Genomic DNA, 16982 nt, shown 5'->3' with positions numbered 1-16982 from the left:
GATTATGTTCCCGATAACAGGGACTGATATGTCACACGGAAACAACAATTCAATGACTCATTGATCCCATCACACATATTCACAAGCACCTGTTACATCAGCCATTAACATGGAAATGAATACTTCAGCCGAATATCATTTCCTCACAACACCGTTATTGAGAGTAAATCTGATCATTAAGTATGATTTCCAGACAAACATAATTACTTTTTTTATTTTTAATGATATTATATTCCGATCCTCGATACTAAAGATACGAGCAGCTCATTCGTCCGTAGCGTTACAGTTCGTTGTGGAGAGTTGCTTCTGTTGGTGGTGCTAGGATCCGATGTTTGTAGGGTTGACATACCAATTAACCCCGAGTGGTAATCGACAATGGTATGCTTAATTTGAGGATATAACAAATAATGTTTATTGACACACCGTGTCATTTCTGGAACATTTCAATTCTGCACCAAACCATACTTACTCACTCCCAGTAAAAGGGAATATAAGGATCCAGAAACAGGTACAAATATATTGATTACATCCCTGAATACCAGCAATCACAGCGACAGAAAGGCTGAATCAGCTTCTAGAATATTCCTTTGTGGAATAATGGTAATCTGAAGTCGGAAAATATTTTGAACTTTGAATATTGAGTTGGAAAAAATTCATTAGCTACTTGAATATCCGATGATATAGTGCACACCTTCAAAAACAAATTCACTTCATCTTGGCCACGTAATATTTGACGACAGTCTGGTATTGAGAAATATGTATCTTGGCTAAATAGCAGAACACCCGTGATGGCATCACGGCTGTGAGTGGACTTGAGTAAGGGGAGGTACAGACAGGTTGGGGACGGACAGACAGGTTGGGGAAGGACACACGATGGAGAGGGACAGCAAGGTTGGGGAGGGACAGACAGGCTGGGGAGGGACAGACTGGTTGGGGAGGGACAGACAGGTTCGGGAAGGACACACAGGATGGGGAGGGACAGACAGCCTGGGGAGTAACACACAGGTGTGGGAGGTCGCAGACAGCCTGGGGAGTAACAGACAAGTTATGGAGGGGACAGGCAGGTTAGTGAAGGGCAGACAGATTGGGGAGGGACAGAGAGGTTGGGGAGGGACAACCAGGTCGGGTATGTGCGGTGTTAACAGGATGTGTTCCACTATGTAGCAGAACACGACCCCCATCATCAAAGTGGTTTCATTGGTGCGATGTTCAGACTTCCCGCGAGCTCGTTCTGAAAATAGAAAAAAAGGTGCAGGTCACAGCACATTCACAAGATCCTCACTGAGCAGATACAGCATTTACCCAGGGACGAGTAAAGTGAGTTTAGTTTGCAATCAACACTATTCCAGCTCTATGGCGGCGGTCTGTAAATAATAGAGTCTGAACCATACAATCCAGTGATCAACAGCACGAGCATCGGTCTGCGCAAATGGGATCCGATGACATGTGTCAACAAAGTCAGTGAGCCTGACTACTCGATCCTGTTAGACGCCTTTTACGACAAGCACAGTCGCCTTTAATAAGTTACTAACGACTTATTCTAACCTGGATCTTCAGGGGTCGCCGTCGAAACCATTGCCAGAATGAGGGAAAGGATAGGACTGATCTAACGCAGATGCAGTGATACGAAAATAGAACGTAAATACTGGGTTCAGAAAAGCAACAATTAGTGCTGAGTCAATCATGACATGGAAATAATGTGGTCATAAATGCTATCGTAGGAGTTTTAAATATTTCAGGCATATTCTTTCGTCCAATATATTGATATATAACTTACAGCAAATTTGATCTGGTTAGGGTGGTATGGTATTCCTCCCAGGGAGTCGCACTTCGCCATGTGTTTCCTCTCTGGGTCTCCGGGCACAAGCACCTCGCTCTCTCCTGCAGCCTGGCATAACACAGAGTACTGTTATAGCGTGCTGGCACAATACATGTACAGTGTGCCGTTATAATGTGGGGGCACAATACACTGTGCCGTTATAGCCTGCTGGCACAATCGATTGTAACGAAATTTAAGTTGAAACGACTGTTGTTTTATGCAAATGTCAGATATAATCCATGGCGACAGTCTGGACCTGGCAGACCAGTGACAGACATCATGAACCACACTCCACGGTACCAGGTCACGATGACCTACACTGTAATAATACGTCAACCACTGTAACCACCCAAATCTGTGTGTATTCTCCTCTTACCACGAGCATGTGCATCGTCAGCGGGTGTTTCTGAGGACCTTTACTGAGTGAGTGAGTGAGTGAGTGAGTGAGTTTAGTTTGCACTCAGCAATATTCCAGCTATATGGCGGTGGTAGTAAGTAATCGAGTCTAGACACTCCAGTGACCAAGAACATGAGTATCGATCTGCCCATTTGGGAACCAATGACATGTATCAACCAAGTCAGCAAGCCTGACCACCCGATCCCGTTAGTTGCCTCTTATGGCACGCATAGTCGCATAATCGCCTTTTGTGTCAAGAAGGTTGCTGAAAAACTATTCTATCCCCGTTCTTCACCTTTAATAGCCGTAGCTGAGATCTACTGTGATGTCAGAGGACACGGTTCATGGATCAACCTTAACAAATACTTACAGGTTCAAGGCCCCGGCAGTGGTCCATCAACTGACTCATCCGTCCCTCAAAGCCTGGGGCGAACACGCTTGGGTCTAGTGCGACAAAGCACTGGCCCTATAAAATACGCCACCGTTTTGTAACAGAAAGCCGTGAAGGATATCAACTATTCAGGTAAACGAGACAGATCAGCTTGTGTCAACAAAAGATATCGTTTGTTTGCAGTAGCATGTCAGTCAGTTTAGCCCTGAACCAACAAACCAACCATGTACCCGCCATGGCGGGAGCGGCTCTTCATGGCGGGAGTGGCTTTTCAAGGCCGACTGGCACGACACACTGATCGAACATTACAGTAATACCTGAGCGCATATAGAAGGCAGAGCGAGTGCAAAAATCAAATTTCGTATGATCCTTTCAACGGATAAACGGGGAAATCTTATTGGACTGAACCCTGTAAAACAACAGGCTATTAGACTGAGCCCAGAAATAATGGAAGACTTTTGATTACAACCTAGTGTACTGAAAAGGTGAGTGAGTGAGTTTAGTATTACGCTGCACTCGGCAATATTCCAGCTATATGGAGGCGGTCTGTGTATAATTGAGTCTGGACCGGACAATCCAGTGATCAACAACATGAGCATCGATCTGTGCCACTGGGAACCGATGACATGTGTCAACCAAGTCAGCGAGCCTGACCGTCCGATCCCGTTAGTCGCCTCTTACGACAAGCACAGCCGCCTTTTACGGCAAGCATGGGACCGGGACCTTTACATATACGTGTATGTATAGGACTGAACTTTGTATACTGGCAAGACATCAGGATGTAGCCTATACTGGATGCTACTGTGGTACTGATCCTTGCCGACTGAACCCTGAAACTACTCTGCTCAAGCCTCAAAATGTAAAGTATTGATGTCTGTACAACTGCTAAGCTGTTACTAGTGGAAAACCCGTTATACCACATACGATCCTGGACTGATCCCTGTAGTTCTAGATGGCTGTTGGACTGAACCATGTGCTTTGGGTAGCTATCAGATTCAAACCCTATATACTGGATTGAACCCTCGGTACTGGAAGAGGGTTGGCTTTATCTTTGTAGACTAGACTGAACCATGTGCTTTGGGTAGCTATCAGATTCAAACCCTATATACTGGATTGAACCCTCGGTACTGGAAGAGGGTTGGCTTTATCTTTGTAGACTAGAACGCTATTTGCCGGAACCATGTAAAACTGCAGTGTCTTTCAGAAAGGTCTATGAGAAATAAAGCACACGGTTCGTGAAAACTGATGCTTGTTATTGCGGACACTTCTGAATACGAACACTTTTATACGTGTTAATGCGGGAATAGGTAAAAAAGAAATGTTTGTCAATACTCTCGTTAAATAGGCTGATTGTTCATAAAGACATTCGTTTAACAGTGTACTTTATTGCACGGACACTCGTCAAACACGATATTTCTTATATGGCACTCGTTAAACAGTATATTTCTTTACACGACACTCGTTAAACAGGATATTTCTTTATACAGATACTCGTTGAACATGATATTTCTCTATACGGACACTCGTTAAACAGGATGTTTCTTATATGGCACTAGTTATACAGGATATTTCTTCACACGACAATAGTTAAACAGGATATGTCTTTATACGGGCAGTCATAAAACGGATACGGACACAAATTAATGAACACGGTCGTTAAATCTGATCCATATAACGCAGACGACTCGTGATACTGCTGCCGATACGATGGGGTGACAAGACTGATTGCTACAATGAGTCATCACGTGACACCTGTTTCCCATGATGCATTGATTACACATTAGTCTCGGGTTACCGACGTTCGTACCTACGAAAACGGCACTACATCTGGTTATGTCCAAGTTTTCCGCTAAGGACATCCATAGTGGACACAACGGGGCTGTACATAACTAAATTCAGGCAAAGAATGCTTTAAATACGCCTTGTTTATACCCAGTTTTCTGTCAAATATGACCGGAACTTATGTCAGTGCACACAGGATTTCGTTTCTTGTGATGATGAACGAGAATACACAACCCTCCTCATATAAACTTGTTCCCTACTGTATTTGCGTTACAAATCTCTTGTGACATGAGGTAAAGCGTCTATTCAATAGTTCAGTTTTCGCCATTGATGTTGTCGCTGGTAAGTGTGAATCTACCGCGGATGCTATCAGGATTCCATCAATATGTTCAAAACTCGCCATACAACAACACGTTCCCAGTGAATTTGCAAATTCAGATTGCAAATCACTGTTTACATCCCTTCATTTCCACATACATTTTGTATTTTTAACAACTTTCTTATGTAGTCCACATAACAGAAACCTTAACGACAGATTTACTGAAGACATCGTGAAGGAATCGTGTTTTGTGACAGTGAGTACGCGTGCTGGGACTTACAAGGTTTGCTTCTCTGTCTGTCGTTTTCCACGTTCTGACGTTGGGTCCAAAGGCCGAACCTCCGAGAATACCACAGAACACCTCCACCATCATGGACAATCCGTAGCCCTTGTAGCCACCTGTAGACAAGGACCACCTATACACCCCCTCAACTCACAAGCTACATCAACGATATATGGAAAGATTTAACGAGAGTCCCGGCAACTTCCGTGAGATAAAGAGATATTTAACGAAAGTCACAGGCAATTCCCGTGAGATACCGAGAGACAAAACGAGAGTTACAAGCAACTTCCGCGAGATAAAGAGAGATTTAACGAAAATAAGAGGCCACTCCATTGAGATAACGAGAGTTACAGGCAAACCGTAAAATTCAGAGAGCCTGAACGAGAGTTACAGGCAACTTCCGTGAAATGGGGACAGTTATATACCACGAATCGTGGGCAACATCCGATTTGGTGACGCATACTTACTGCACTCCTCGGGTCCTCCAACTGGCATGAGGCCGCCATTATCGACAATCTCAGCGGGATTTGTGCATGGCTGAAAATGGAGAGTGTCCTGACTCAAAACTACAAAGAGCCATACACAACATGACATCTGAATCTTTAATGCGTGCGTGCGTGTCATGATCAGTATTTGACACCAACAAACTATATGTGATTAACAAGTCAGATCGTCAACCTCATCATGGGGTTTCCTCGCAAAATGAGGGAGATCAGTTTTATGCCGCACTCAGCAATATTCCAGTCTATGCTATTATATTTCTGTAGAGACACAAAAAACGTATATTCTTTGAGTTACGTTACTCCTTCACGTTGATCTTTCCTCGGAAGCTGAGCTGACATAGGGCGGTATGAAGGCCTAATGGCCAAAGCGTCCGATTGTGGCGTAGCACAAAACCATACTCTACTTTCAACAATGTCACGACGGAGGACACCAGAAATGCAGGGAATCGAACCCGGAAATGTTGCGTGACTAACGAATGCTTTAACCAACAGGCTGCCACTGCGACCTTCACCATATTCTTTCCCCTTTCACTGAGCAGAAACGCTGTGAAGTAACTCTGGAATGTATATTTGTACAGCGTGATTTTCCGTTCTCACAATACTACTGGGACGAGGTCAAGGTCGCCTACCTTTCCGTCTCCGTCAGTTCCCCATCCGACCGGCACGTCGATACCCTTTCTGTCGTTCAGCTCAACCTGCGAATGCATATTATAAAATATAATATTAAAGAAAATAGCACATGTATGAATTCCATATCTAATTTTGCTAACCAATGCAAACTGTGTTTATGTATACCATACTACACGAAGTTTAGACATACGAATGTAAATGTAACCACTTTTGTCAACCGTTCTAAATCTATGCTATGCAATATATTCCACACTGCTTGGAGGTACTATTTGCACATGAACTGATGTACTGGAACACAAACTTGCAACGTTGAAAATAAATATTATCATGGTTCGTTAAACCATGAAACTCAGTGACAATAAAAGTTTAGACCAACACGCATCTGTCCACAAACACGATATTTGCACATGCCTTACAAAAATGTGATGCATGACGGTAATTCACATACATGAGGTTTACAGTTTGTTTGTTCCCCAAGTTAAAGGATAAATCAGTCTTCGTTGTAACCACACACACACACACACACACACACACACACACACACACACACACACACACACACACACATACATACATATACAGCATATAGTGAGTGTTTTCACTCAGTATAAACCTTTTAAACCTTTGAAGGGTAGACTATACTAGTTCAGCTTAGCAGTAAATGTGTCCAGAGCTGCTCAAAATTACGGTGGGTGGATAAATACACTTCATATGCTACAGGACATCCACAGACACTTGTTACCTTGCCTGGCGCACGTCATAACGGAATATAAGCTCAAGGACTTGCAGGATTGGCGTCATGGCTCGCACACTGTGCGTCAGTGGGCCGTCAATGCTCATCTGCGGCACGGTATCAAAGTGAGCTAACGCTGAGCACACACACACGCACGCATGTACGCATAGATAAAGACACACCTCCGCTCATCTAAGATATCTCAAGTTACACAATTTAGATTTTAATAGAAATCAACAAAAAATAACACGTCTATACCTTGCCGAGGGCAACTGCTGTTGTAGCCATGTCCAACACGAAACTGTCGCCGTTGTTGGCGGGGGCCGCTACGCTGATGGGGTTGGTACCAAGAGTCCTCTGTGACAAAGTACAAGTCTTAGCTTAAAAAGAACTGGCCTCCCTCTTAAATCGGAATATCATTCGTCGGGCTGATTTATTTAGCTGAAAGAGTCCCACAATATCATGTAGTTGAAGATGCGGGTTCGACGTCCCATTAGAGTTCAGTTATTCCGCAGATTACATCATGTATGATGTCGTCTGCTTAATTCATAAATACCGCTATCACCAACGTAAACAGATAACGTTATGAAATCGACAAAACCCTTCCAAAAGAAATCCACGAGTCATTTGTATAATCACGACTCTATGATGAGCATATGTCTGATTATATCCAAGAGTGTCTAAGAGAGAACGCATCACTCCATTTTTACGAGCCTTACACTGGTTGCCCATATGAGCCAGAGTGGAGTATAAAATCCTGTAGCAAGCCTACCAGTGCTATCATGAAACTGATCCTGACTACTTCAGTGCGTTGGTGACCAAATACGTTCCACAGAGAGCCTACGATCAACAGATCAACATCTGTTGGTCATCCCAAGACGTGCCTGTGGTTTCCGTTCTTTAGTTATGGAGCTCTAACATTATGGAACAGCCCCTACTCGAAGTCAGACAAACAACATCCCATGATACCTTCAAATGTGTCTTAAAACATTCCTCTTAAAAAAATACCACAGTGATTAACAAACATATCCAAGAGGTCTTCATTTTAGGAATAAAAGTTTTATGTCATGTAGCACTCCAGTCACCTTCATATGCAGCGCTTCGAGTATACATTTCTGTATGGAAACTAACGCATTAGAAATACACATATTTTTATTATCATTCCTATGTATGTTTAACGCTATCCTGTCCGCACTCACTGGCAAACACAAAATACTGCTATATATGGCAACCATCGTACAACACTAGTTGCCCAATGATAAAACAGATCAAAATATGCACATATAATATCGCGTGGTAACAGGAAAGGCATACTCACATCTTTGGCTCTAGTCGGTACCAACAAGGGTGATGTGTTGGTGAAAGCCATTCCCTGCCAACGCAAAGATTATCCAAGGTGAGGTTAATTCTTTCAACGGGTGATTGAAACCAATCATGGGGATCAGGAGTGTCACGTTTCAACAACATGACTGTTTCACCAAAATTCCCATTTGCCACAGTACAACTCGTTATACCACGCGTCACCCTAGCATCTCAAACAATGGTTGACTGGTTACTTGCCAATTTTCATCAAAGACAGAATGATATGGATTTAACGGACGCTCGTGTCATTGCGAGGATTAAAGATTTTTAAAAAAAAAATCCGAATGTGTTGAGATGACCCCCCGATTTAAAACGCTTCTTAGTACAATATATCTGGATATATTACATCACATAAGATACATTAGCCTCCTTGTTTATTATTTTAGTATTATAAGATCTCGTTTAACAGTCGCATCTATATTTTTCGTATGATGTCATATCTCAAGAAATCGTATCTTTCGTATGTCGCCATTCCTATGACCTTGCTTTCCAATGTCAGAAAATGTTGTGTTATATATCTCACACAGAAAGCAAGCATACGACTCTTCAGTGAGAGAATGGTGAGTTAAGCCGCAACCAGATTCAGGCCACTTTTTCCCCGACGGTCTATAAACAATCCAGCTAATACTGCCACCGAATTCGCACGTCGACCCAACCTCGAGGAAGCTGACAAGGCGACCTTACGAATGAAACTGTACGCCACAGCTGGGATTGACTTCAACCCAGGCCATTAAAGGGCTGAAGGGATATAAAAAGACAGCTGTGATGGCGCACTTCACGTTCGGAGACACTCTATACCCTACTTCACAGAAATATGCTCACTTATAACACAACTTAACATAGCATAGCCAACAGTGATATATGATCCTAGGTAAACGTCACAGCTAAGTGCCCAGTGCAATTATAAACGTCAAAAACTATTAATATCTATAAATTAATGAAAACAGGTATGTCTTCACCTCCTCCTGAATTGACTGAGTGAAAGACAATAATCTTCATGGATCATCTTGGAGATGATCTGCAGGAGTACAGAGTGTACTGCGCTGCGATATCAGCTTGTATCTGTCGACTTGAAGGGGGTCGTTTTGATGCGTGCTATCAGGTAGATAAACCTTACAGCGCTCTCCGACTGGGGACTTTATTGTTACTGTATCTCACTGACAAACAGCGTCGAGCCCGATCAGACCTATCACATGAAACTCGCCAACAGTTTAGAACAAAACGCAGAAAATGTCACATTAATCATGGAAAAAACAACAACATACACATACCACCGCGTTACTGCTTAACACTGTGAAAATTTAACAATGCTATAACTAGTACGTCTGAATAGAGTACTGATTCTTAGATTGAGTCCGAACCTGCACACTTAGCGTGAGGCACCTAATCGCCAGCATACGTCAGCCGTCTAACCACCTCAGCCACCGTGACTTCCGCCAAAGCATTGATTAGACGGCTGACTTTGTGTGCTGGCGATTTTGGTTGATTCTGAGACTGTGGGTTCGAATACCCTGATGGAACTCAACGTTACAAGGTACTAACAGCAGCTATCCCGATCGCGTTTGCTTTGTCTTAACAGTAACTGTAGTTTACCACTAAACCTTGTTCCATGGCCCGCATTGAGTACCAGCCGGCGATGCCAAAATGGTTGGAAGCTAAGGAGAGAAAACAGGAAATTGTAAATAATGTATTAAATGTATTAGAAATGTACTGATGTGTGTAGTAATCGACGCTAAGCATTCCTTTAGTAATAAAGTTGTCCCTATAATAATACATGCGTGTTTTCCGTACTTGAATGCCTGAATTGTGCATCAATAATTACAAACAAACAGGCAGCAGTAGGCGCGACGGATGCAAAACCTGCGAACTTGCATCATCTCACATTGCTTGCTCTCTCTCTCTCTCTCTCTCTCTCTCTCTCTCTCTCTCTCTCACACACACACACACAATAACCCCCCAAAAACACATTGAATGTGTTGAGTGGCTGATCTTCAGCTCTTCCCGTCATGCTACCATCAACCTTCTTTTCGTCGTTCATTTTTGTTGGAGAAAGGGACATTGCCACATTTGCCGTTTGTTTACATCGACAAAAGAGCAAAGATGGTTCGTGACATCATAAGGTGTCACAATGACTTTAACTTTCTTTGGCTTTACACGATTTGGAGCAAAAACACTAACGTTGTCCTTTTTGTTTTAGTTTACAGAGATGTATTCATAAAAAAGCAAAACTGATCATTGAGTAAAAGTGTTTATTATTCTGATCTACAAGAGAGTTTGAGTATAAAATTGTGAATGAACTGAAAAGATGAATGTAGTATTACCGGCATATTGGTTTAACCAATGAAATTGTTTATTTTCTGAAACAGCCAATCAACGTTCACCAAAAAGGTGTAACCTCCCTAGGAAAAGCAGTACCCTGTGTCTTCTGTCCTATATTGGTAGTATAGCCAGACAAGCCGGATGCCGGATACATACCGCGACATGACACATACGTGTTACTCATGCGTGCATAATTAGTCACTATTTCTCTATGCAATAACACGTGGCAACGTGCTCTTCCATATTTTATCTTTTAGGATAACTTGTCAGAACATATATCCATAATTAGGTCGAGAGTTGAGAGAGATCTTTATTATTATGCATGCAGGCCACCGGCCCATATACATATAACACATATACAATCAGAATATATTGGAACATGACGTAGAACAATTAGGCGTTTAACAAAGTCTGTCTCTTTTTGTAAGCAGTATATATATATTTGCATACATTTAGCAATAGTACCCTGGACGCTGATGATAACAAGCTTTTGAATATAAATATATTTGGAATTCGGTTATAGACATGTGGAAAATAACGTAGTCTTTCTTCAGAATAATACTTGCATACTAAAAGGAAATGGAATTCATCCTCTATACCGAATTTGCAAAGAGGACATGTGCGTAAAGATACATCAATATTTAGCCATCTTCCTTCATTTTGTTTCAATCGTAGTAAGCCTGCTCAGAATTTAATAAGAACATTACGATATTTGAATTCATGTATAACACTTAGATATTTCTCAGTAACCAGCAGACTTTTGCACTCTCTGTACAAATCGTAGCGTGAACCGCTGTGAAGAGTACAATGCCAGGATTGGTAAAACATATTTATACATGATACATCTTTAAAACATCTAAGGAAATCGACTTTATTACCTACTCCCTGTGCCAACCATACAAAGCCAAATCCATGTGAAAAAAGTATATTACGAATATGAGAAGCATAATTATTTTGTCCAATGTTATCTAAATACAATAACATGTCATATGATTTTTTTGGTATTCTACCAGGGTGCATTTCTGTAAGTTTTAACCAATATTTAATAACTCGACATAAGGCATTTATGTATAAAGGATATCGTCCGCATTCGCCATATATTATAACGTTAGGCGTTTGCAATCCTACATTTAAATATCTCTTACATGCGAGGACATGAATTTTTTCTATGTTTTCAATGCGGCTAACCCCCCATATCTCTGCTCCATAAAGTAATATTGGTTGAATTTGTGAGTCAAATATTTTGAAGAATACCTTCGGATCAACCACATCAATCTTTTGTACATTTATTCATTTTAAATGTGGATGAAAATATAATACCAAGATATCTATATGAATTCACAACATCAATAACGGAGTCCTTATAATACCATTTTTCTTTAGCTGACAAGCGCCCACCTCTTCTAAAAACAACTATATTGGTTTTATCCAGGTTAACTTCAAGTCCCCATTTATCAGAATATGATTCTAAAATATTCAATTGTTTCTGTAGTCCTGAGACAACGTCGGATATGAGAATGACATCATCTGCAAAAAGTAACAGCAATATCTCTAAAAAGTCAGGAAACAGCTGTACACCAAATTTACCATTCTCTACAATATCCGTGCACAATTCACCAATAAAGAAGGAAAAAAGAAGTGGACTTAAAATACACCCTTGTCTTAGACCGACCGGGCAGTCAAAATAGTCTTTGTGAACGTTATCGTTGCATCTTACACATGCTTTAACAGATGCATATATACTTTTTATCGCCTTTAACATTGTACCATTTAATCCAGAGTTTTGAAGACAGTACCAAAGTTTATGTCGCGGGACAGAATCGAACGCTTTCTTAAAATCTACGAAAGCAACATATACTTTTTTCCTTTTTCTAGATAAGCATTTCTGAATTATTGCGTTTAGGGTGAAAATGTGATCAGTTGTAGAATACTGTTTTCTAAAGCCGGCTTGGAATTCGGGTATTTTATCTCTTATCGTTGCCCATGTTGTAAGTCTGGTATGAAGAATCCGTGTGTATATTTTGCTGAGTGCACTTAGAAGGGAGATACCTCTGTAATTATCGGGATTGTCTCGTTCACCTTTTTTATGTATGGGGATTATAATTCCTTTAGTCCAATTGTCTGGGAAAACACCTTTATGAAACAATGTATTAAAAAGCTTTCTAAGAAAAGGTAGAATAATATGTGTACAACATGTAAGCATTTCAACAATTATACCGTCATTACCTGGAGATTTTCCTCTTTTTAGATGATCTAAGGCTAATTTAATTTCGGAATCAGTGAAATCACATTCAAGAATAGTAGAATCTATATCATCAGTACAATCCTTAGCATAACAGAGTTAAAGGTACGCTATGGAGGGTGAAACGGCTTTTTCCTACTAACAGTAGTTAGGAAACACTAATATATATTCTCCAAGATATCTACAATGTCTTCATTAAGGCATCGTATGATACGGGATCACAGAGTTACGTTTCTTTCAAGAGTTTATCAGGTCATATCACATGATTACACATAGCATGTTATCGCGGTCTTCAAAACTACTGAAACTAAAGTTTTGGTTTCTCGCGAATCGGGATCGATTTACTATAGTTACCATGTGAAGGTCACTTCCAGTACAGCACGCTGCAACACTGCTAAAAGCTATACTCACTCACTCACTCACCCAAAGCAATCACAACTCAATCACTGAACGACTGTATCTGTACATAATAACTGTTCAATGTTGTAAATCATGAAATATATGGGGAATATCTGAAGACAAAAACAAACGAAACGAAATTTATGTGTTTCTAACCTAAAACAATTCCGTTAAAAATGAACAACATCTGACACATTGCTACCATTAACTGACTTGCACACAAGTTAAATGTGACAAAGAAATGGCATTTAAGTAATTATTATCAATCATAATTCCTACCTGTAGCCACAACCCATCCTATACCAGCCTTCTTGGCCTTCTCGATCGCCAGGTCTATACAGAACCGTCCTACCACCGGACCTGTAGGTTAGGTAAAGTAAAATACAGTTGTTGTTTAATCTAAATCTAATCTAAAGAATTCTTAATTTTTCTTCACCACATCATTTCACATGGCTTCACAATATGTGGAGTGCGGTTATTGTAAACAGCAAGTGAATGTTTCAGTTTGAACAAATACATGTACATAAGTACATAGTTTTCTTTGGTGCTGGGTGGTATTAACAGCTAACTGTGATCATTAGAAACGGCAAATGACAGCGGCTACGGGTAGCAGTAAGGGAGGTAACCGTGAACAGATGGCTGGTGTGCACGTATGCAACACCTTCTGTGAACAACTGCATCTTGTGAGTGTCGCTCAACTTCGTAATGGTAAATAGTAAGAAATTGGTAAAGGTTCCTTTGTCTGTGCTGTAGAAGTCAATTTCATACTTCCATTCTACGATAAATCCCACACTGATAATCAGAATTCTTGCTTAAGTGAAAACAGGCTATGATTCATAAAATATATTGAGAATACACTTTCTCTGTAGTACAAATTTAGTACTTTTAACAGCATGAGTCCCATCCGGGGTTCGACTCCTCGATCTTCAAGTGTAGCACATAATCACCAGCACACAAGGTGAACCGCTTAACCCACCCGTAATTACCGTGGCTTCAACGACAATGGATGTCTGCATGAACACAACAATAAAATGTTTAAACTGGCATGGCTTCCACGCCCGAAAGCTATGATTACACAATGTCATTAAAAAGTGGTTAAACGTGACACATATTGTCAGACTTCCATTTTTGTGGAAGCAGCGGTGGCTTAGTGGGTTAGGTGTTTCTTAAAGTGACTTGCTTCTGCATGTGGTTGAATAATACTGTTATGACAAATACATTTGTACATATTTTGGGCTATGCATGATGGTCAAAATGATGTACGGAACATCTATAATGAAGGCTGCGTTTCGCAATATCCACCAGACAAGAGAGGTTAACTCCAGAGGTAGACTCGGGAGTTCTTTAAGCATATTACGGAAAGATTTCATAAGGACGTTACCTAAGACGTTATTGCCGTTGACGAATGCTGTTGCTGCCGTCTCCTTGATAATTTCCGGACTCTTGTCTATGACTGTCATTGTCGACTGCACATCACGCACGTATATGTCTGCAAGAAGGAAACTAAACTGATGCTCAAAGATAAGTATACAGATGGTGATTTGGGATTTTTAAAAATAAATTTCAACGTTTCAATTTCAAAGCCTTTTGATTTTGAAATTGTTGGCAAATAACTGCTTATGTCACATTCTTCTGTGCCCTAGCTGAACGCCTGTTGAATTTTGAATGAGAGAAATTGATTTGTAGTGTATGAAACAAGCGATACACAAAGTCTAATCTACTTATATACATAGGAGAGTGGGTGAGAAATTACACGTCATATCGTCAATATTTTAGCCATATCGGGACGAGAACAAACATGGTTATAAAGAATATGTATATATTATGAAACCCGTCATTAAAGTACGGTAAAATAACTAGAGTATCACAATTCGAATTTAAAACTAGCATATGAAGTTAAAACTAACAGCACAATTTGGACAATACATGATTTAAAAATAGGCTACAGATCACCAACAACTGAAGGTAGATCAGTATACTAGGGACCGCGGGGACTTACATTACTTTTGCTACCTGCATGGGGCCTAGTTGGATTTACACCAAAATGTAGCCGAAATGTAAAATGACAAAAATAGTATGTTTAAAATATTGGTAAGTTCAGTTTTGACTTACGTACCCTCTCAGGGGGACAATAATTTCACGCCGCTTTAACCCCCTTTGCCGGTACTAACAATCGTAGTTGCTAATTCATACCACCATGTTTAAATGGTCTATTTTAAACTGTCTATTTACAAAAGATTTTATTCAAAATGTATCTAATAATTCTATTTCCTTTTTCCAATACAGTCAAGACCTATATAAGTGGGAACACAGTAATTGTTACTGATGTACATTATTAATAAACCTATGTACGTTATTAATTGATTTTGCATAAAGCTTGTATCATCGCCGATTGTATATATCAAAATGAACATAAGATAATATTGCTTTCCGACTGCATTTTTGCCCTGCAACTATCTTAACCAACCCGTATATATTTTCGTATATGTGTGGCCTGAAAGTAAATCTAGATGGTCGAAATATGTATAAAACATAGACATATAAATTATCTGGAAAGTGAACGTACTGAAACATTCAAAATTCATTCCTATTTTTAATACGAATTTCGATACGCAATATTTCTGAGATGTTAAAGGCTGCCATGCTTGTGTTTCATCGAAAATGCATTTTAATGTATGTTAAGAGACTCCAGTATACTTATGGTCGGCAGTCTTATAAATCAAACGTCACTGAAAGCAAATGTGCCAACATGCATATGGAAATATAGAAACGAACAGAGAGGCCTACTATTGATGATACGCGGACAAGTTAACTCTTTCTCTCACACACACACACACAAACACGCATACAAGCATGTGCCCATATATTATGAATCAATGTTCCAATGATTGAGAGCATCTGTTCCACTAACGAGGATAGTATAGTAAAGACTGATGTTTCTATAGGTCGTCAAGTATTTTGTCTATGATAATTTTTCTAACGCCTGCTTGCGGTTAGCAAATCCGTCCTGGCATCACATGTCGCACTGAGAGGAGGGTTAAAGTTCATCTCAAGCGTTGTTCGAACACAACTAAGACTGATTTACTCACTACATTTAATGATCCGAAATTGTTAGTTTTGGAACTTGTGTAAACATAGTCTTACGCACAGCATAATTTGCAGTTAAATATGTCTTGCTAATGTTTGATCATGTGTTATTGAAACGATGTAGAAGTCTTCTCAAGCCACAATCGAAATGCGCTGATCAACGCCCATCGCCAGAACACAGTTCCACCATGTCGAAAGAAACACTTACCGAGTCTGTTCAGTCCGTGACTGTAGTGACCTCTGTAGTCTGCTGCAACTAGCAGGTCAGCCAGTGCACGTGCGTCGTCTTGACGCGCACCTACTGTCGTCATGCAGCGCACGACAAAGTCATGGAACTCTTCACGAGGTATAACTCCGTTGACCTGCTCGGCCATTGTGTACAGATCTAGCTCTGCTGTGTGGCTGGCACACTTCACAACACAAGCTGATCGTGCGTGGCATGTTAAAGGCGCATCGTCACTTGGTTAGACTCCCTGTTCACGTTGATAAATGTTCTAAAGATTACTGTTATAATTACTCCTTACGTAAATGCCAAGTTGTATATTCACGTGAGTGTGTGCAGGGGTCGTGTGAGGGTGCATGTGGGGTGGGTTGCACAGGACTTTGGGGGCGGATTGGGGAGGGGAGAACGTTTGGAAGTTAATTGTAAGGCAAAAAACAAATTTACAAGTGAGTTTATCATCTCCCTACCGACAGTAAATTGGCCACCGACACGA

At 40.6% G+C, this 16982-nt stretch overlaps 1 protein-coding gene and 1 pseudogene across 1 annotated transcript; both read right to left on the bottom strand.

The window, feature by feature from the left end:
- Window positions 1-388: 388 nt before the first annotated feature.
- Window positions 389-16710, bottom strand: LOC137255802 (uncharacterized oxidoreductase YjmC-like). The gene is made up of 12 exons (XM_067793343.1): window positions 16475-16710; window positions 14561-14668; window positions 13459-13539; window positions 9813-9874; window positions 8176-8229; window positions 7116-7214; window positions 6124-6189; window positions 5459-5528; window positions 4989-5107; window positions 2587-2682; window positions 1778-1888; window positions 389-1231 (listed from the first exon to the last, which is right to left on the bottom strand). The coding sequence occupies exons 1-12, from the start codon at window positions 16638-16640 to the stop codon at window positions 1184-1186; spliced, it is 1080 nt and encodes a 359-aa protein (XP_067649444.1). The 5' UTR covers window positions 16641-16710; the 3' UTR covers window positions 389-1183.
- Window positions 10932-11819, bottom strand: LOC137256372 (uncharacterized; annotated as a pseudogene).
- Window positions 16711-16982: the final 272 nt, after the last annotated feature.

This window comes from Haliotis asinina, chromosome 11 (assembly GCF_037392515.1).
Source record: "Haliotis asinina isolate JCU_RB_2024 chromosome 11, JCU_Hal_asi_v2, whole genome shotgun sequence".
In the NCBI taxonomy this organism is placed as follows: Eukaryota; Metazoa; Mollusca; class Gastropoda; order Lepetellida; family Haliotidae; genus Haliotis; species Haliotis asinina.
This window is presented reverse-complemented; position numbering and strand designations above follow the sequence as displayed.

Coding starts and splice junctions, on each gene's coding strand:
- LOC137255802 (XM_067793343.1), bottom strand. CDS start 16,640: ATGGCCGAGCAGGTCAACGGAGTTATACCTCGTGAAGAGTTCCATGAC. Junction 14,669..16,474: donor TCACGGACTGAACAGACTCG/GTAAGTGTTTCT, acceptor TCCTTCTTGCAG/ACATATACGTGCGTGATGTG. Junction 5,529..6,123: donor GAACTGACGGAGACGGAAAG/GTAGGCGACCTT, acceptor CTCCATTTTCAG/CCATGCACAAATCCCGCTGA.